The sequence below is a fragment of the Rissa tridactyla genome, chromosome 9 (assembly GCF_028500815.1).
Source record: "Rissa tridactyla isolate bRisTri1 chromosome 9, bRisTri1.patW.cur.20221130, whole genome shotgun sequence".
NCBI lineage: Eukaryota > Metazoa > Chordata > Aves > Charadriiformes > Laridae > Rissa > Rissa tridactyla.
The window spans coordinates 35248898-35269647 of NC_071474.1; the positions used below are offsets into that span (position 1 = coordinate 35248898).

Consider the following 20750-nt stretch of genomic DNA (forward strand, 5'->3'; position numbering starts at 1 on the left):
GTGGTTGTGAGTATTTCAAGGACAAAATATACACTTTGACTTATGATGTGGAGACAATAAAAGCACCTGTGGATTCTTACTGATTTCATCTAAAAGTCTGGGAAATTTTTGAACCCTTGTGTTGTGATCTAGCTTTGCACTACGTTTAACTGCAGAGGGGCTTCTGTACTGAAGGGTGAGCTAAGCAAGCCATAAGTCTTTTCCATGCCCTAAGTATAGTACTTAGCATTCAAATGGGAACGTGTGTATTGAGCCAAACCCAATTCTTTGCAAATGAATCAGTGCATCCTCAGGGGGAGAACTGTAATACCAACTGCTGGTTTGAAATGTCGTATTTCTGTGGGAGAATTCTCTATAGGTAACATGCTAACTATTTTCAACCTAATTTTAGGCAAACAGAAATTGGAATTCACTGAAGTTTGCAAAGAAAATTCTACCTTTGGTCAAAGCCATAGCAGATTTCAGCTTGCTCCATTTTAAAAGTCATGCTGATGTGAAAAGCAAGCTTTTCACTAATGTTTGGCATCTTAACCAGAGCTGGCACTCTTAGGCAGTGCTTTAATTATACATCATATTAACCAGTGTGAAATACTGAGCCTTATTAAGATAGCCAAAAGCCTTCTTTATAGTTGATTTATTAGAGCTTGAAATTAACTTTTCACAGTCCAGCTCAAATGGATCAGTAGATATGGAAATTCAGCTCTGTCTACAGTAAGTTTCCCCACAGTTATCTCCAGTGCTCTCTCCAGTCCCTTGCAATGCATCTACCCTCTGCAAAGACTCCAGTGCCCAGACATGCCAAAACACTGGGCATCAGCTGTCAGCTTGATACCTCCATTATAAATGTCAGTGCCAATCTTGTGGTCGCTTGGAATGGACTCCTGAAAAAATGGAACTTCAAAAAAAAACCACGTTTACCCTGGGCTCACCCAGTGGTTGATGGGCTGTACCAGGCTGGCTGATGTTGGAGATGTTCCGCTCTGGTGTGCTTGCAGATGAGCATTTTTTCTCCTCCTGACACAATACTTTTTCGGTATATGGCTGGGATGTCAGGAGCTCAGGTTGAAGTCAATGAGGTACTTTGTTGTTCCTCTAGCCCTTAGAGGCAGGTGCTGTGCTGAATACTTGCCTCTTGAATAGCTACACACAGGCTTTGAAGTTGGGCCTTCCAACATTTTCTTGGTATTGTTTTTCTTGTCTTCAAAACGGTGTTACTTTCCACTTCATATGAGTTTTGAAAGCATTTTCTGAAGACGGAAGAGCATCGTCTTTCTTTGAAAGGCATCACATGGGTCTGGAGCTTCAGGTACTGCAAGATACAATTTCCCCCTATTTAGGATAGCAAAAAAGAGAAGCAAGGTATTCACAGCCATTAGCCAGCATGACCAGGTCTTCTGTTTATCTCAGGTTTCTGTATCCTGCTTTTGTAGTGTCCCCAGACAGGGGTCTTAGTTTTAGGTGACTGAAAGCTATTGCTTTTCCTTTTCCCACAGAGCAGTCCTAGGGCAGAGCTCCCACAGCAGTGGCTGCCGCACACCTCCCCTCCCCTTGTCTTGTGTCTTTCCCACTTGGTAACCACCTTCCCCACCCTCAGCCTTCTGTGGGATGGGCGGCTCTGCAGTGAGGAATGGTGCTTTATCATTCTGTCTCGGAGTGGCAAAAGCAGGGAGAAGGAGACACAACATCTGGAGTCAATCTGTGGATTTAAATGATGCTTGGGTGGGAAGGGCGCCCAATGACACTTTGGGCCTCTCCCTCAATGGTGCAGATAAACCTTTTGGCTTTAAAACCTATCATCAAGACTGCCTGCTCCGGAAGAGTCACATTTCTGCACCTGTGCTGTGCCCAGCAGCTCTTTGCCTTCTTAGTGGTTCTTTGAGTTTTTATTCTGTTGGTACTAAGATATTCATCAGCATGGGCGCTGGTGTCCCAGCCTTGCCTACCAACGTGGCATGGGGGCACCCCAGCTTCTTGTTTCAGAAGTAGCTCAGGAATGCCTGTGTCATTCATTAGGGTTACAAATGTATTCTGTCAGCTCCTGAATGGATTGGAAATGCCATACTTCATAGAATTTGCAAGGTACTTGGGAATTTTTTTCCTCTTTTTCAAATTACGCTTTTACTCTTGGCTTGCCCAGAGAAGTCGTGTGTTGCGCACCAGCCTTATGGGAAGTAGGACTGAATAACATGGGACAGGGGGAACAGTGGAGAGGCAGCTCCCTCCTGTTTAAATTAAAACTAAGCCACATCAGAATGTTGCCAATTAAAAATAAAATAAACGACTTTCCTCTCTCTGTAGGTGACCTGTCTCCACGATTTCTTTGGGGATGATGATGTGTTTATCGCCTGTGGTCCAGAAAAATTCCGCTATGCACAGGATGACTTTTCTCTGGATGAAAGCGGTAACATCAAACACAGGCTGCTCTTCTGTCTGTGTTTTTATTTTATTTTCATTCATTTGCTTGTATCAGATAATAATGCTGCATGCTTTTTTTCCTGTTTTTTAAGACCTAGTACATGGAATTTAACATCCTTTTGTGATACTTGTACAGTCAGTGGATATTATAATTGGGCAAATACAGACTGAAGTAGCCCAAATCAGAATAGATGGTTTGCTACACTGTTTGACATTTACTGCAAAATCTGGTAGTGTATATCCTTTCCGTTTTATCCAGCTGCAGTCAGATGGTTACTTTTTTTTTTTTGAGAACTAAACAGTAGACATGTGAATATTAAAAAATGGGGAAAAGCACAGTTAAAAGAAAAATCAGTCCCTCCACTGCTTTCTTCTGCTGATTCAAAAAGCAGGGCAATAAATCCCTTTTTAGGGAGGGGACTGGGACAGCACCATTATTTGTCCCTGTTACAACTGCAAGCACAGATCTGTAATAATGGGAGTCTCTATGATCAATTAAGCCATGAAATCTTTGATTTCACAGAATATACAGACCTTGCTTGTAGGAGTTACCTACCACCTACCCCACTGGCAACTGTATACGCCAACAGTGCAGGCTGTCTGCTAGTGCCAGTGAGCAGCAAGAGTAAATTAATGTAATTTTGACCATTTAAACTAGAAGAAAATGTGGTCTCCAAATATTCAGGCTCATCTCCCAAAGCTCTAGGTATCCTGTATAAGGACTGAAAGCCCCATGGTGTCTTACGTGCTACAAACTGGCTTGGCATTGAAGACCAAAGAGGACTTTTGCTGTATACCAGGAAGTCAAGCAGCCTCTAATCTTCAAACACTGTATTTTTATGACTCCTTTGCAAGCCTGATTTCATTTGATGCTGGTACTTCTGACCTGTGTACTCCAGATGAACCCATTTGATGGTCTTGGGTAATTCAAAGAAAGTTTCCAAGGTTCAGCTGAAACTTTGCAGGCAGAGAATAAAACCAGTGTCAGGCTGGGGAAGCAATCTGTAACCTGAGCTTCATATTTTTTTTTAACACTCGGCAGTTGAGTCAGCTCCACAGGGAGTTCCACACTGTAAAACAGTTTGGATGCAATCCTGGCAGAACAACTTGATGGGAAGCCCAGCTCTCTGCCTACACTCCTGGTTACTACTGATTTTTCCAGCTTGTATTTCTAACAAAAACAAGCCAAGCCTGCTGTTGGGAAGGCACCGAGTAACTACAGCTCACAGTGGTATTTTCAGAGTAGGGGTGCCCAGCACCTCTCAAGAAGCAGATGAGGAGCTATTAGCCAGCAGCGTTTTCCCATTTTGCACCCATCATCCTTCCTTGTTATGAGGCAGATGCTGCAAGAAAACTGTGAGTCCTGAGGTCTTGCAGATGAATGTCATTTATTAAAATCTCCTCTCTCACGGGGTACTTCTTCTTGCCGCTTTGGATGACATGCACTTGGATTGCTGGTTATTATGTTAACTCTGGCAGCACATCAGGAAAGAAAATGAGAAACAGCATAAGAGAGGATTATGTCATCTTTTTCCTCCTGAATGCCCACCACAGCTTCCGCCCTGTAATCCCTGTTGCTGAGCACCTTCCAGATGAAGTTGCTGTCTCATTCGTACCCTGATGGTTTCAGCATCAGGCCATGGAAATGTCACACCCCTCAGCCCCCCGCCTTGATGTTTAGAGGCCTGTTTACAGTAACTTCAGCACAGTCAGGTTTCTACCTTTAGAACCTTGTTTCAAGATGTGCAAATGCTCAGTGATTGCCTTTGGTGTACTGTCACTTGCCAATGGCTGAGCTGGAGGGATTCCTCAGAGTCAGCCTTTCTGCGCTGGAAAATGCAAAGCTGAGTTTCTTTTCCAGGAATTACTTCCCTGGGAAGAAAGTAAATTTGAAAGCTCTTGAGAAGACGCAACATTAGCTATTTTCACTTTTTAGGTTTATTTTTTTAGGGAGTAATTCAGGTGACTAAACATAGATGTCTGACACTCTGTGAGACCCCCTTGGTTTCTGAGATACGCATGTGATGTATGTTTGACAGATATCACACAGGGGCCTCAGGAGACACTCTCTGCTCTGGGGAGGCTGTACTCTAGTGTATCTCACATAGTATTTGGTGCCTGTGCCTGGGCAAATGAATCATGCATTAAGATGGAAATGTTGCACAGTTTTTGTTAAACAGGTATATGTAAGAGCCTTGAAAAATATTACTTCTGCAGTGACTGAAGATGATTTTTCCCCATATTTTGGCTTGGCTGGTTAACACCAGGAGCAGTTATTTGCACACTCTCCCTACAGGCTATTTCACAGTGTCTCATCAAACACGATATTCTTTAGTATTGAGGAGGGATAGTCTACCTTCCACACCTCCCCCCCATTATTACTGCTCTTCATGTATAAAAAATTGGCGATATATTGGTGCCGGAGCCCTACAAGCCTTTCTGTGGCATCATCTGTGAGAAGTCAAGTACCTTTGAAAAAAATACACATAACTTTTTCTAGCCCTGATTTACAGTTTCCAAACTCCATTTAGCAGGAGAGAGAATAAACTCATTGTAGGTTTAATTGTCACCATGTGGTATCCCTGGAGCACACAGCATCCTCTCTTCATATTCTTGTACTGCATGACCCAACAGCGAACTCTCTCGCAAACCATCTGGAAGAAGAGACTGACTCTTGACTGTCTGAGAATGAGGAAAGCCTGGGGAAAAATTTAAGGCAATTACATTTTCATAGATATACTGATATATAAATAAATAAAACATACATTTAGGTCAGACAACTTGTTTTCGGTTGACCAATTATTTATCTGCTATGTGCTGCCTTAGTTGATTCCCATTAGGGAGTCCAGTCAAGGGAGTCCTCAGTCCAGCCCATGCATGCTTGAGCTGAGCTTTTCCACAAAAAAAATGTCTGTAGGTGGAACATCTAATTTGTGTCTGTAAAAAAGACCTGGTGTTCACATCTTGGTGAGGACAATCTGTTGTAGGAGATGAAGTGAGACCAGTTAGCATTTGACAAAAAGGAAATCCCTTTTTTATTGCCACCTTCTTAACTGGGTTAAGTTAATAACTTGAGGGGTGGAAAGTGCTTTTTCTGTTAGCTCTCACGGTTTTGAAAATCTGGCATGCCTGAAATCCTGGGACACACAGAGGTCTGTTAGCATTTCAGTTCCCTTCTGCAGGACACTGTAGATCATGTTTACATTTTCCACTCTTCCTGGCCTATTTATTTTTTAAGAAAACACAGTTGGGGTTCTCATCTGCTCATGTCTTTAAGTACATAAATCTACTAGACTTGTTTATACAAACCTTTCCGAAAGAGATGAGTGGCCAGGACAGAGGATGTGTTTTGTAAAACCATTTTGTCTTCTTTGCTTTCTGCATTGGAAAAGTTGCAGCTTGTTGAAACCACAGAAGAGGTTGATTTGGGATGGGTGAAAGCCTCCTGGGGCAGATGTCCCATCTGCCACTTAAGAGACATTTACATCATGCCACGAGCTGTTTGCTGGCTTTCTGCACCTGCAAAAATTCCACTCATCATTCCTATTACTAGGTCTTTGCAGAAGGGTTACAGCAAATTAACTGTTTTTTTGGCCTGATTCTTCCCTCAGTCAGTGTTGACCATTTTCATTGTGCTCACTAGTTGGTGAGAACCAAGGCAAGGGTAAGGGCAGAAAATCTTTGATAGGACAGAGGTAAGGAGATGGGCGCTGCTAGGGAGCCAACCTGATCTTGACATACGCTGTCTCAGCATCTCCTCTAGAGGAGCAAAGCTTTTCTTCTTGACCTTCCCCTAAAAAGTCTCCTTTCTGCCCTGGAGAAAACGTGGAGATATCAGCTTTTTTTGCCATTGATATTTTCTACAGCTCTTTGGAGACAAAGCACTAAGCTGCTCTTGGGTGTTTCATAGCTGGTGTCCATAGGCAGCGAGAGTAGGTAGGGACATAACCACAGTTGCTGTCTTGTTTCCTTAGAATGCCGGGTGATGAAAGGGAGCCCTGCGAATGCCACAGGCAGTAAGTCATCTCCCACCCCTCAGAAGAGCTCAGCAAAGAGTCCAGCCCCCATGCGCCGCAGCAAGTCTCCAGCCGATTCAGGTAACCATCAAGATGGTGAGTGATTGTTTTCTGGTGTCTGAACATTAACTGTGCTCAAAGGTGGTTTTGGATACGTTGACCTTGGGTGTTTGCATATGAATCTTTGTCATTTTTTAGAAACAAGAAGCTAGTGCTACTGTACAGGCGCACATAATAAATATTGGAGAGGAATTCTCTGGTCAGTTAAGTGTAGTTGTGGCTTTAGGTCATACCACCCACAGTCTCCTCCCCTAGCAAAATTTTAAAAGAAGTTTCCATTTCACAAGCAGGAAATCAAGGCCCACAGTGCTCCCATATGTTCCCTATAGATACAGAATGATTTAGAATAACCTCCCGTGCAATACAAATGTTAATTATTGTGCAGGTCAGTAGTGTCCCCTTCTAATCATTATTTAAAGAAGACCAATGACCTTGCAATTGGGGAGCTGGTGATGGGCTCATTGATGTGACAGTGAGATATTCGTTCAGTAATAGAAGAGAAGGAAAATGGCAATCCTGATTTGCTGCAGCAGCTTACACCATTTGAAATGCCTCCCTCCCTCTTCAGTAGCAACTGGATTGGTGGTGTAGCACACCTGGAGAGCTGCAGAGCCTATAAGTTAAAGGCTGGGCCGAATATCACACTTCTGGTAATTGATAGTTTTTAGAGTCATGATGGAGAGGGTGGATCTCTAGGTGTGTCATCTGTCTGCCTGTTTTTTTCCAAAAGAGAACCAGACATAGCCTTTCACTAAGATGGCCAAATCACCAAATAAGCACTGCAGGATTCCATAAGAGTTTCATAGCTTAAATTCAAGTGACCTATAATATCAACAGGTGATACAAAACAGAATGTATGTTTCACCTTCATGGTAACACATTATATATTGCATGTGAACACCACACAACAGTTGACCATCAGTAGATACTGGATTACTGGATATAAAATTCTCCTGACAGTATTCAGAAAGACTTTCCCTGGGAAGTAGTTAATTTGTTTACGGTCTCTTGATGCTCTTCAGCTACTTAAAGAGACAATGTGAAATGGGTTGGCACATGCCAAGACTCTGTGATTTTAAAAAGTTATTTCTCTGTAAGGTGATTCTGCATTCGTAGAGTTTTCCTTCAAGATTGCAGTGTTGGCTGTTCTTAAACTCAGGCTTGCCATAATCTGAAAAGCTTTTAAAATCCCAAATGCATGGTAAAGTTACATAGGTACATTGAAGACATGATGGAAAATATGTTGCTGATTTAAAAAAAACCAAAGAACTTCCATTCAACGATCTGGGAGTCAGCTCATGCATGAGTTGTGAAACAGCATTTAAACCTTCTCCATAAGCATCAGGTGCTAATTACCATCAGAACTAGACTTTATTGCATGAACATATAGTCTAATGTGAAATGGCAACTATTGTGTTCCTGATTTTAACTGATTGAATGACTCACAGGAACAAAATGGTGAGTCATCTGATGAAGTTTAATGAACACAGTTAATAGAGCCTTTCAGAAGGGGATTAAAATAACCAGAAATGCTGAACAATAGCCAGCTCCTGGAGTTAAGATCAGTAATGAAGAACAAATCAGGTTTCTTTAATCCATCTAGACAAGGGTCTTTCGTACTCTCCTGTGATTTCAGTACAGAAAAAAATGGCAGTCTTTCCTCCTTAATGAGAATAAAAAATGACTGAACTCTCTCAGCGCTGGAAAGGTATATAAAGACAGATATTTTCTCGGGACAGAGAGGAAAGTAGAATACCATCTTGTCTTGTTGTCCCTTGAATTTGTAATAAAGAAAGTAGGTCAACACATTACTTAAGAGTCAACGTTTACATAAACAATCAACAGGTTTAGCTGGATTTTGAAGTTATTGCATTAAAAAGGCAAGGAATGCTCAATGAAGCCTGATTATTAAAAGATGATCTGACCCATCTTTTTTTTCAGCATTCTCACTTATTTCATTTGTGAAAGGATTTAAAAGCAGTTTTATTTCAAGTATATTAAATATTTTTGCTATGTGTTTGATCTCCTACCCATTTATACCTTCTGTCTTCGCTGTCTTTCACTCCGTTATGGTTGTCATATCAGAACTTGGGGTTTTCTTGATTCTGTGTTATTAGTTGCTGTTCTTTTCAGTTCTTCTCCATGTAGGTTTCTGTATCGTTTTTTCCACCATAGTCTCTAAGCCCAGACATATCTGGGCACTGATGTAAATGCAGATTCTGAAGTAAATCTCCATGCTGCTTGAGTGAAAGAAGTCTGAACCCTCCTCATTACAAGCACACCACGGTTACAGAAAAGGATGTTATTTTTTTCCATTTTTCATCCCAATTATTCTATTTCCCTGTTATAGCATATGGGAAAATGGTACATTATTTATCAGCAGCAAAAATGAGAATGCGGTAGATATACATGTGGACAGTGGTCCGCATGTATGGCCCACAGAGGCAGCTAAGGCTTAAAGCAGATTGTGCATGCACAACTGTGCCTCACTCCTTGGCAAGAGCTTTGGTGCTGCCAGCAGATAGCGGACAAAAGTAATAAGTCACTGTTATATCACAGAGAGAACAGAAAAATACTGCTTCAGCAGAGCTTGCTAGTGCTAATTCTGAGGATGTAACGTTGGCAGCATGCAATCATTGCATCTGCTTTCTCTACCATTCACTGTAGGAACACTTCTGATCTTTAGGTGTCAATATAATTAAAACACTTCTCATTCGAAGCTGTGGAAATGCTTTGTGCCTGAGCAGCAGCTATCCTCCACACAGGCTGGGGTATTCGGGGACTTGTGTTTTATCCCAGTCTCCTTCATTGACTCGCTCCATGGCTTTGAATGCATCATTTAAGCTGTTCATGCCTTCTTTCCCAATGGATCGTCCAAGACAGGGATAACCAATCTGTATACAGAGCTCTGGGATCTACCCATGGAATCATGCACAGGGAAGTGCTTTGAGGCTCTTTATTTGGGCTTTTTGTGTATTCTGAAAGCATTTGGAGAATAATATTGGTAAAACCAAAGCTATTACCTCACAGATTGCCAGAGACAAAAGACATCTCCAGCAGCAGAGTAGCTGTAGCATGTGCTCCAGACCTTCCAACAGAGGCAAGCTGCACCCTAGCAAGGCCACTGTCTACACTCCAGTGGATCCTGCACCTGCAGCCTGCTCCTGCAACCTGCACGCTCTCTAATGCATTCAGTGCTGCCGCAGTAAACTGTCGGGTGACGCAGGTGAATGAATACAACTGTGTGACTCAATGCTGTGTTAGCCATTGTCATAGACTGTGTAGGTAGATCCCCGTCTGAGTTGATTTGTCAGCCTGGAAGCTTTCTATGTAGGGATCTGCCTTCTGTGCCAGGTGATCTCCATTCATCTTTGATATCCTTTGCTCCTTCTGGTTTTGGCTATGGATTTAGTGATCTACTTCTCAATGAGAAACATAGATAACTAGCTTTCTGGGAGAGTCATAAAGCATACTGCTGTCTGGAGTCCAGTTTCCCCTGATGGCACCCAAAGCTTTGTTCCTGACTGTGGTCTCTGGGGCCACCTCTGAGTCAGAACAACAGTAGAATACAGAAGGGAATATACATAGGAAGTCTGTAAATCTAGCGCTGAAAAGGAAGCAGTTTCCAAGCCATTTAATCGCTCCTATCACCAGCTAGATGTGAACTGTAATGTATTCCGTGACTGTCTTGTTACAGCGGTCCTGGTAGTGAGGCACCTAAGTGGTCAGCTCCCATTCCAAAATAACAAGAACTAACATGGAGCAACAAAGAACATATAAACAAAATATTTTGTTAGAAAATGCCAGGACAAAAGGCTGTGCACAGAAGTGCAACTGCACAGAGAGTGCCAGCTCCCAGCTGCAGCAATTCGAGTTCACTGGTTGAATTGCTACCTTCTGCCGGAGGTAATTTGCCTCCTGCCTAGTTGTGTCATGGCCTCGCTGTGAAAAGCTCAATTCCCTCTAGGCAGCCAGAGCCCTTCAGCTCCAAGGATATTCAAAAAATGAGGTAGCTAATCTACAGAAACATGTGAAACGCTGTTTTCTTGACACGGTACTTTTATCTCTTTATTTACCATACAGTCATTTAAATGAATGAATCAATGAGAACTAAATGAATGAATGAATGAGAATTAAATGAATGAATGAAGAAGTGTCTTTCTATAAGCAGATGGTAACAGATGACAGTCCTTATATTCCCAAGGGGAATGCTTTCTTCCTTCTTTCATTAACTCCCAACCCATATATATGTCTTCTCAGCAATGCCAGTGTCTTTCTGTTTTAATCCAGCTATTCCTCCAGACACTGTGCTGATCGTTCCATCATGGGGCTGTTTTCGTCTCCTGGTTCAGTTTGACTGAAAGGCCCTGGCTGCTTTGCCAGCAGTTCCCACTGGGCTTCCAATATATCCTTTAGTTTCGCATCTCCTTGGCGCTGAAGCTGTGATGCAGTCTCTCATCTATATCCTCCACCTAACTCCCCTACTCCCCCAAAAATGTTGCTTCCAGCAAGGTGGGGTTAGCAAAATACAGCAGGATTTTACTTCTCCCTCTATAAGAATGTATCCAGGTGCCTTTCTCTTCTGTCTCCCAAATGTTAGCTAGTAGAGCTGAACTAGTTTCTCATATATCAGGTGTGAATTGAGACTGGAAGGGATTGGTGTCTTTATCTGGCCTTACTTGAGCTTGGGTTGTGGTACTTTAGTACGGACTGAACATGCTAAGAGAGGCATAAGCAAATTGGAGAGAATCCCAAAGAAATTTCCTAGGGTTCACACAGACTGAAGGAAATGGACTGATTGAGCTTAGAAAAAAGGAAGATCGAGAAGGGACAATTTCACATGCTTCAAATGCATATGAAGTATTAAAAAGAGGATAAGGATCAATTTTTCTGTGTGTTTATCAGGGATATGACAGGATATTCATTAAATCTTTAATAAGGGATATATAGATCAGATATTAGGAACACTTTTCAATTTTAAGCATCTTAATCACTGAAGCAGGTCTCCTAGGGAGCCTGTGAGTCCCTGTCAGACTTGGTGCTTTTAAAAAATAAGATCTCTATTGGGGATGACCCAAATATATCTGATTCCAATGTAGAGCACAGAATTGGAGTTACAAAGCTTCTATGGTTATTTCTAGCCTCTGTTTTTCTTTCTATGCATTCAGCTTTGATAAATGACATAGCTTAAAGCAATAAAATCCAGACTAAACTACACCTGCAGTATACCAGCCAATTCATTCTCCTAACATGACAGAGGAAAACAGGGCATAAGGAGATAAGTCTCTGTGCTGCTGCAATGGTCCATGAGATTTAAATGGGGTAGGGTCAGCAGGAAGTTTGGCAAAATTTCTTTAACAGACTACTCCAATAAGAAGTCAAACCAAACAAAAGACAGAGATACATCTCAGAGGAGAAATATAGGGGAGAAAATAATGATGTCATTTGCCATTACTTTGTTATAAAAATATGAATTTATCTTACAGTAAGTAACTCACAACAAACAAGGGTTCAGTTGTATAAATACATGTGCTGTGATAGGAGAGTTTAAAATTTTTAAAACCAGCATGATCTTAGTCCTTTGCCGTACAGAGCCACAGGTCCTTGAGCTGAAATTTGAAAATGTCTTTCTTCAGCTTTGCCTTGATTTGGCTCAGGGAGCTGATGAGCAGGGATCTGAGGCACTGCTGCAGGACTTTAATTTCTCAGTCCTCTAATGGAAGGGTTTGGATAGAGGGACAAAAGCATATTCACAAGGCAGCAGCAATTAGCAAAACAGATACAGGACGTCAGTCTGTCCTGACTGCAGATCTGGCTCCCCAGGGTCATTATATATGAATGTGTTAAAAAGGCAGCAGATGTCTTTTGGATTGCACACAAGATAGAGCAGCTTGTTATCCCACGTGCACTTATTTGCATTCTGCTAGCTCACAATCCACAGTACGCATCCAGCGGAGAGATCACCCTCAAACCAAAACGTGATGAGAAAAGGGTGTCAACACTGCAGAGCTGAGTGCTTGGGAGTTACGAGGTGCCTGAGCAAAGGATGCCTGTGCAATCTGAATTCTTCCACTTGTGAATAAACACTACAATGGAGTCTTTATTTTTTCTGCAGACTCTTCTGTCCTGGAGGGCAGGGTGGCTTGTGCTCACTAAATAAGCTGCTATTTCTACATTTGCTTTATGCTGTTCTTGTTCTGGTTGTTGCCTCTTTTTATTTTCTTGGTGATACTTCAAGTCCTGACCTGGAGACAAAACTATCTACATATTTCATAGTTCTTTCTCTCACTTTTGTGATGTATGAGTATGTGCTCCTCAAACTAGGAACTCATCTGCAGAAAGCTGGGAACCCCAATGGAGTAAGGAGTATTAACCTTATTTTACAAATTGTTAGAAAAAGAGATATTTCCACACATTTTCAGCGCTCACTGTGATCCCTGGGCCCAGCTTTTTCCAGTTCTGTTCATTGATAGAAATGTGAGTTTAAAAGATGGACCCCACTAACCTTTTTTACAGGTCTCCGTGCTTATCATTGCTGGACATTCAGATCCAGAGTCCCAGTCATCCAAGCAAACCTCAGCAACTCTCAAGGAACAATTGTGTATGAGAAGTTTGGCTAGAATATCTGTGGGAGAATCAGACAGAGAATTCATTTTACCTGCATCTCTCATAGCCACCTCAAACATGACATGATGCTATATTCTCCATCCTCCCTCTCATTTGCTGGACAAATCTAATTTATCTCCCGAGTACAAATGCTCTTGTGTGCTGAAGGAGGTAAGGATCCTATGAAACAAGGTTCTACACATGATCATGCAAGTAAAGGATATGTCATATGCACAACGGGGCTTTAAGGTAAATTGAGGTTGCAAAGCAAATAGAATTACATAAATAAGATATAATACATAAAGAATAACATGGTGTAAAAAACCCAAATGAGTTCAAATAAAAGCTGGTTATAAAGAATGGTTTCCAATAGCTGAGCTTATGTGAAATCCTTAGCTACCATAAGTCATCAGCAGATTTTTAGTGGCGCAGCAGCGTTATACCCACCTGGGATCTGCTCTTTGCCTCTTGTTATTTTCCTGCATTTGAGTTCAAAAGAAATGCATGCAAGTTTGATTATGAACACTATTCTTCATTATCAGACATAGAGAAAATTAAACTGGGCTTCTTAATTGTTGCTCCTGCTGCAAAATTCTTGGTGAATATTTGTAATGATATACATCCGTCTCATTGGATTTCTGATTTGGATGTCACATCTGTTTTTTCATTGGTGCTCATAAAATATTAACATCCCTGCTGTAGCACTTAAAGGTCTCATTGTATTAGGGAATTTCTGTCCTTCCCTGCAGCAATTATATCTATTTGCTGCACATCAACTGTTAGCCATTCTTCCAGTCTTCTTGTTTGTGGAAGGAAAATTTGGGTTCTTTGTAGAGTTGTTAAGTGGCATTCTTCATTTTAGGATTACTTCCTGCCTCAGGATCAATGACAATTGGAAATAAAGAAAGAAAGCGGCATTTTAGAAATTTGAGGTAGATTCTAGCTAATACAGATTATATTAGTACTATTGTACCCCACATTTTCTTTAATAGAAAACTCAGTCATTTGGTAAAAAAAAAAACCAACAAAAAACATAAAAGAGATCCAAGTTCTTTTTCTCTGAATTCCCTTCATTATATGTCATATAGTTAGTGAACTGTACTTTTTTTCCCACCAATCTCAAGGGCAGCTCACTTTGTAGAACTGGAGCAAAGTGAAGTGTGGCATGTCGCAGTGCAAGGGCCAGCGTGTAACAGTTTCTGGGTTTCTAGAAACAGCTTTTCCCCTCTACCAATAAAGAATGGTCTGAGTGGAATGGGGAGGTGAAGGGTCACTCTGTTCCCCAATTATCTATGAATCATTATTTCTACCACCTTTTAAGAAATACCTATTTCCTCAGTGAGGTGCGTTTGTAATGGGAAAAAAGCTATCTGTGATGAATAGCCTCCTCTTCCCAATAGTGCCTTCCGCACAGAAATGATGGATATGAAGACAGAGGGCCCACATCACCATCAATCTGTTGAGTCTGAGCTGCGTTAACATGCTGGCAGCTCCTCCTTTGTCCTGTCCCTTAGAGCACATGTTTCTTTATGCTTACTTGAATTCACATGTATGACTTCTGCATTTGGGCCAGTGATACCACGAACCTTAACTGTCCTCCTCTTTCTCACAAGAAGGTAACAGAGAAGAGGAATGAGGCTGTCTTAGGCATTAAAACAAGAGTGATGCTGGTCTTGCTCTTAAAAATACAGCACTCACACACTTTCTTCTTACTGTATGATACTTTACACGCTTCTTAGGTCTCCTCCAGACACTCAACTACTTGTTTAATTTTAAGTAACTGATTGACATATCCAGCTATTAAAATTGGAAGCATACGTCCCATACGCTGAAATCATTCATCCTCCTGTGCACATGCCTTTACATTTGGAGTAATGGTATACAGAGGTATTGGGCACTTAAGAGAGCAGGACAACAAGCCTGTATCATTATATGCTTGTCTTTTTCTCTTTGTGAGAAACATCAAAACAATTAAAAATGTTTTCTTTAAGAGGGGTAGGGATTTGTACAGTTATCTGGAGGGCTGGCAACACTATAGCCATTTAAGGAAATGACAATCAAAATATCTGGTTTAGTTTTGTGGCTTGTGCTGAATATGATAACATCTGGAGTAGGTTTTGGAAATGTCACTTTCTGTAGACTTGCTTGGGATGTGTAGTTTAATGCTCAGAATGCCTCCAGCTTGCTGCTGCTTGGATTGCAAAAAGAAAAGGCCAGAAAAGATAATATACTTGGACACAGCCAGCATGAGTGCGAATTTCCTTCCTTCAAGTAATGCTGCTTGTGCTGATGGAGCTATGTGTTTACAGCCCCCAGTAACAAAAGGGTCTATATCCCTGGAGCTGATACACAATCTATGAATGACCACGTTCACTATGCGTAAGTTTGTCCTTATGAAATAACGTATTGTGACACCTGGCAATTATCAAAGACATTAGCTTACTTCAAGAACATCAGTGGTAGGAAAAAATTAATTTCTCCTTATTCCATTTTGTTTCCCTTCGTTTTTTTCTGCATAAAGTGCTATTTTGATTCCTTTTTGGTGCAATAAATGCATAATAGCTTGCCCTGACATAGCCCTGGGGCCCTTCAACTAAAAGCCATGTCTGTGAAGGCCTCAATGAACAGCCCTTACAAAAGCCGTTTGGTTTAAATGAATCATATTTTTTTTAAATGGAGAATAACTGTGTTTTCTTCAAAGCAACTTGAACAAACAAAGCAAACCAAAAGGCCAGATTTTGATCTTTGCAAGAGGATCGTCGCTTGATGTGATTCTCCTGTTCCTTCTCCGATGGACGATGTTCACTTCTCTGGCACAGGCAGTGGAGGAACAGCAGAGCCAGCTCTGGCCTCTCCCCAGAGAGGTGAACAGGGACGTGCCATCCTGTGCTTACACCAGGGCTTCAGAAGGGCTCTTTTGGTCATTTAATCCAAGCCACAGCTAACTACAAACAGGGCATTCTGGGCAGCTGTTTGTCTAATTTGTAATATATATATTTGACATCTAATATTTCTTGTGTAGGATCCAGGATATCTGCAGCCTCTGGTTTCCACTCATGCCATTAAATGCCACATGCTTTCAATTGTGTTAAACAGAAATTGTCTTTCTGTTTTTCTGGTGATGCGTATATTGGATCAATTTGGTGAATATTTGTAGTGTAAAATATTGCTCCTTGAATATATTTGGTATCTCGCTGTATTCCAGAGTCTATTATCCTGAGCAGCTGAAAGCCTTAAGTTGGGTGAATAGCCATGTTGTTCGCTTGGTTTTTTTCTCCTGCCGAACATGAATAAACTATAGTGTTTCTGTGCTAAATGTCTGGACACCTTCCAACTCCCCAAAGGAGAAATAAGATCTTCCTCTTGCTTGTCTGACTGCTAGCTTCTGTCTTGTTTTCTGACAGCAAATGGGACCTCAAGCAGTCAGCTGTCTACACCCAAATCAAAGCAGTCCCCGATCTCCACACCTACCAGCCCAGGGAGCCTCCGTAAGCACAAGGTATTACGTTTCTTATACCTTACTACATCAGTTTCTTCCTTAGTCTACTGCGATTTGTATCACATTTAAGTCATGGCCATATTCTCTGGAAGCACAACTCCTTATGTTGAAACAGTGGAGAATTTGGCCCATTACCTAAAAGGGTTGTCACTTTGGGCTCTAGTGAGATGGTGAACAACAAATTATTGGCCTGTTTCTTCCCTTGGAGTTATTAATGTGTACTCATTCATATGGATCAGAAGAGATAACTTAGCCCTGAGCTTGTATCGCTATTTGAAAAAATTCACAAGTTATTGATGGATATGATCTTCATATAAATCCTCCTCTTGAAAAGCCTTAAGTGTTGGCAAATCTGGTCCATTAAACAGCAGGAAAAATGTTACTGAAGCTCTAAGACATCACTTTAATAATACGTCTTAAGGATTTTTTTTTTTAATTATTTAAGGCCATGCTCTGTTTTACAGGAAATGTTTTCTTACAGCTGGTGTAGTAATTGTGTTCTGGTACAGTAGCTGTTTTTCCGGTTAATAAACAGGGTGTCTAACAGGTAGCACAACATCCTAGTAGAGATCAGTAAACCTGTGCTGGTTCATAGATAATTCATGCATTGATTTATTTAAAAGGTATAGCAGCAGTCACAGCTTTTTATATTCCTGTTGTTCAGTGCCATTCTGTGCTGAGTCCAGATTGTCATTTCCATGGGCTTTCTTATTTCTGGAATAGCCACAGTGTTGCTTCCAACAGTCTTTACTTGATACAGAAATTGGAACCTGGACATAAATGTTAAGTGTGAGAGGAGGGCAGTGGGTTTTCTCTTTAGTAATCAGAATGTATCTCTCAGCCTGAGTATGACTTTGAAAGCATTGGCTTGAAATTCTGGAAGAGTAATTTAAAAATTCTGATAGTGGTGAGGTTTTGAGGTCAGCCAGACACATGTAATCCACCACGCTCTAGATTGCATGGGTTGAACTCATTTTGTTTGAGGATTATTTTTTTTCTCAAAGTAAGGAGTAGTAGCAGCAGCTGGACTACAGTTGTTATGATGGTGGAACAAAGCACAGAGAAGTCAATGGGAAGAGTCCCCAGAAGTCCAATGGGCTTTGGATTACTTCTCTAACATGTAAGATTTTGGATCACTGACCTTTGGACATGGGATTGAATTGTACTGGGGGAGCCTGGGGTGGACTTTGGCTTCTCAAGAATCAGATCTTTAAAATATTCCCAACTTAGGGAGAGGCTGTAGTTATTCAGCTTTATTCCATTTTCTTTAACAAAGGCATAGCGAACCCAAATGAAATCTGTATTTTCCTCAGGACTTAACTCTGATCTCAGCTGCTGAGTCCAAGTCTGAGTAAATGCACCAATTTTAACACAATGGGTCCAGATTTATTATTAATTTATAACTGAGAACAGCATCTGGGCCATAGTGTGAATTCAACAAATGCTTGTGTGTATTTCAGCAAAAGTAATGCTGTAAACTGCATCCTTTGCTTCAGCCATCAAGGACCTAAAATACTTCCCAAACACTATCTCGTTTAGGACTTTGGCGAAGAGTATTTGCTTCCTGGTAAAGACGAGTAAAACTCACCTTCTTTAATGTTTTATGTATGTTTTCAGCAGGCTGAAAACCAGCGAACCTTTCCAGTGAAGCCCCTAGAACATTTGTAATAGATGGTGACTGCTGAGGGCAAAGCCAATCCATCTATGAGCTTGTCCACTAACCTAACCAATCAGCAAACACAAGTGTAGCATTTTAGGTTACCAGAATATTCATGCATCATTGTCTTCCTCCCAGGGGCAATTTCCTGCTTATGATGAAATCACTTTCTTTTTTTTCCGTTAAAGCTCAAATGATAAATGCTTAGGCTGAGTTCACCACAAAGTCATAGTTTACCTCTTCTTATATCAAGATTCTTATATCAATTTCCTTTGCGTGTATTTAGGCTTTTCTTCATTTTGCTCACACTCATTTCCTGTGTGTGGGTCAGAGCTCAAAAATGCCCAAGGAGAGGTTTAGCCCTTGCACGAGTTTGTGTTCCTAGTTCCATGCAGAACTTTAAGGAAGTGTAATATGATGGCTACCCAGAAAGTGACCCTGGAAATCTTTACATTCAGCATTTGACCCAAATTATACATTTGTGATTATTTTCTTAACTCTTCTAATCAATCAGAAATGACTTAAAGAATAAATCATGGAACATGTGATTTTCCTAGAGATTTGTCCTAAGGATAGCTGTCACATCAAGGTAAGACTCTTTATTGTAGACTTAGGTTCAAAGAGACCTGTTTAAGGAAAGTCCTGCTCTTTCATGCCTGTGCTATAATTGATCCACACATCGATCCAGAAGCGATAAAAAAATACTTCTCAAACTTAACACTGAACAGTCATCTTTCTTCTGGTACCAAGATTCTCTTGCTCCACTGTGAAAGTAACCTGCCTTGATTTTAGCCTTGAACTACCTGGACAACTGGTCAGCCTGTCCAGTAACCATTCCACCCCGTCCCTATGAGCTGCGTAGAACTGGACCATTCAACTGCATGACCAAAGTTGGAAACTGATTGTGTGAGTTAACATTTTCTTCTTTCTTCCTACAGGACTTGTATCTGCCTCTGTCTTTGGATGACTCTGATTCCCTTGGAGATTCCATGTAAAGCGACATGAAGCGAAACATCCATATTGCGAGCTATGTTTAAGATACAGTAGAGTACTTCTGCCAAAATAAGCAGATAGGTGACTGGTGCTTTCAAATCAGACAATGGACACACAGTTATATGTCATTTTTTTTCTGTGATTTATCCTCCGTGCCACAAATCAACACCTACCAGTCTATAGAGATAGAGGGATACCATTCTTCCAAGTTACAGGGATGCAAAATGGACATTGCGAGCAATCTGGGGCCAATATGCCAATGATCCTGTGCATTTCCCGTTTTCTTCTAGTATTTCTTCTTCTGCTGCAACTATGTAATTTTTCTAGTGACAGTAAAGTAGCTCCCCCAAAAGTGCACAAATGGATCGCTTGCTGACCAATTTGCAAGCTCAAGTAGAGCAAATGATAATTCTCCACCCGTCCAAACTGCCAACGTTTGCCAGCTCACCTGCTCCTCATTTGCAGCCCTGGTTTTAGCACCTGCATACTAACTAGTATTGTTTTTATTGTTGGAGGGCAGGAAGGGAAATGACTTACTAGTTTGATGCTTACTATGCCAGCAGAAGCTTAGATGAGATTAGGAATGATTGCATAAAATGCAATAGTATAATAGTGATTCAAATATTGGGATTTTTTTTTTAAAGCAAAAAAAAAAAAGTAAGTCATCTGAGTTATCTGTAGTGCAAAACCTTTTGTGTATGATCCAAAGACACTGCTATCTGGTAAGAAATTTTTATACCTACCTTATGGTATCTCTCTATCTCTGTTTGTAACAGTAATGCCTTGTGAACAGCCAACACTGAAAACACTGTGAAAATTTGTTTTCAGGTTTGACACCCTATAGGTCACTTTTTATAGCAAAAAATCAATACACTTTTTATAAAGGAAAACCTTGTATCTGTGTTTTGGGAGTAAGGATTCAAGCTCCTTCTTTTTTATAAGAACTGGTAATTTTCTTTTGTTTAAAAAACACATTCAGAAAAATGTACAAAAAAAGCCAACCAACAACTGCAGAAGAGTAATAACAACAAATCAGTTTAGAAATCTTGTCATCACTGCCAAAACAGACACACGTAGGGGAAAAAAAAAGAGGTCAATTCAAAATGTTGAATGTTTTGATAGTTTTTGTAATGTTTAAGACTACACATTTGGTTTTTTACACTTCAGTATTCCTAACTATGGCCAGATTCTCTACTTATATAACAAATGGAATTTTGTGGTGTTCAAAAACCCGTATTTTAAGAAACTCTTCTATCTGACAAAAACTTATTGTATCTAGAGAAACCTTTTGCTTTTATTAATCAGTAATGACTCCTACAGAATGCAAAGTTCATCTATTCACGCAGGGCTGGTGGTTTTTACTACGCCGAAGCTTTGTCATAGGCTAGCTGGCATTGCCTCCCTTTCTCATGGAAGAAGCTTTCGATGAAAATTATTATTACAGAACTTTACCTAAATGAAATCTGTGCAATCAAATCTTTCTTTGTTGCTCTATTTGCCTTTG

At 40.8% G+C, this 20750-nt stretch overlaps 1 protein-coding gene across 2 annotated transcripts in view; it reads left to right on the forward strand.

The window, feature by feature from the left end:
* DCX (doublecortin) overlaps positions 1–19752 on the forward strand; it is a 71735-nt gene extending 51983 nt beyond the window's left edge. The window contains exons 3-6 of one of the 2 annotated variants that reach the window (XM_054214597.1): positions 2299–2401; positions 6390–6512; positions 16502–16596; positions 19192–19752. In XM_054214597.1, coding sequence (XP_054070572.1) covers positions 2299–2401; positions 6390–6512; positions 16502–16596; positions 19192–19248 — 378 coding nt within the window. In that variant the 3' untranslated portion in view covers positions 19249–19752. Of the gene's footprint in view, positions 1–2298; positions 2402–6389; positions 6528–16501; positions 16597–19191 lie in introns of both variants that reach the window. The other variant, XM_054214596.1, reaches the window with a different exon arrangement.
* The last annotated feature ends 998 nt before the right edge of the window (positions 19753–20750 follow it).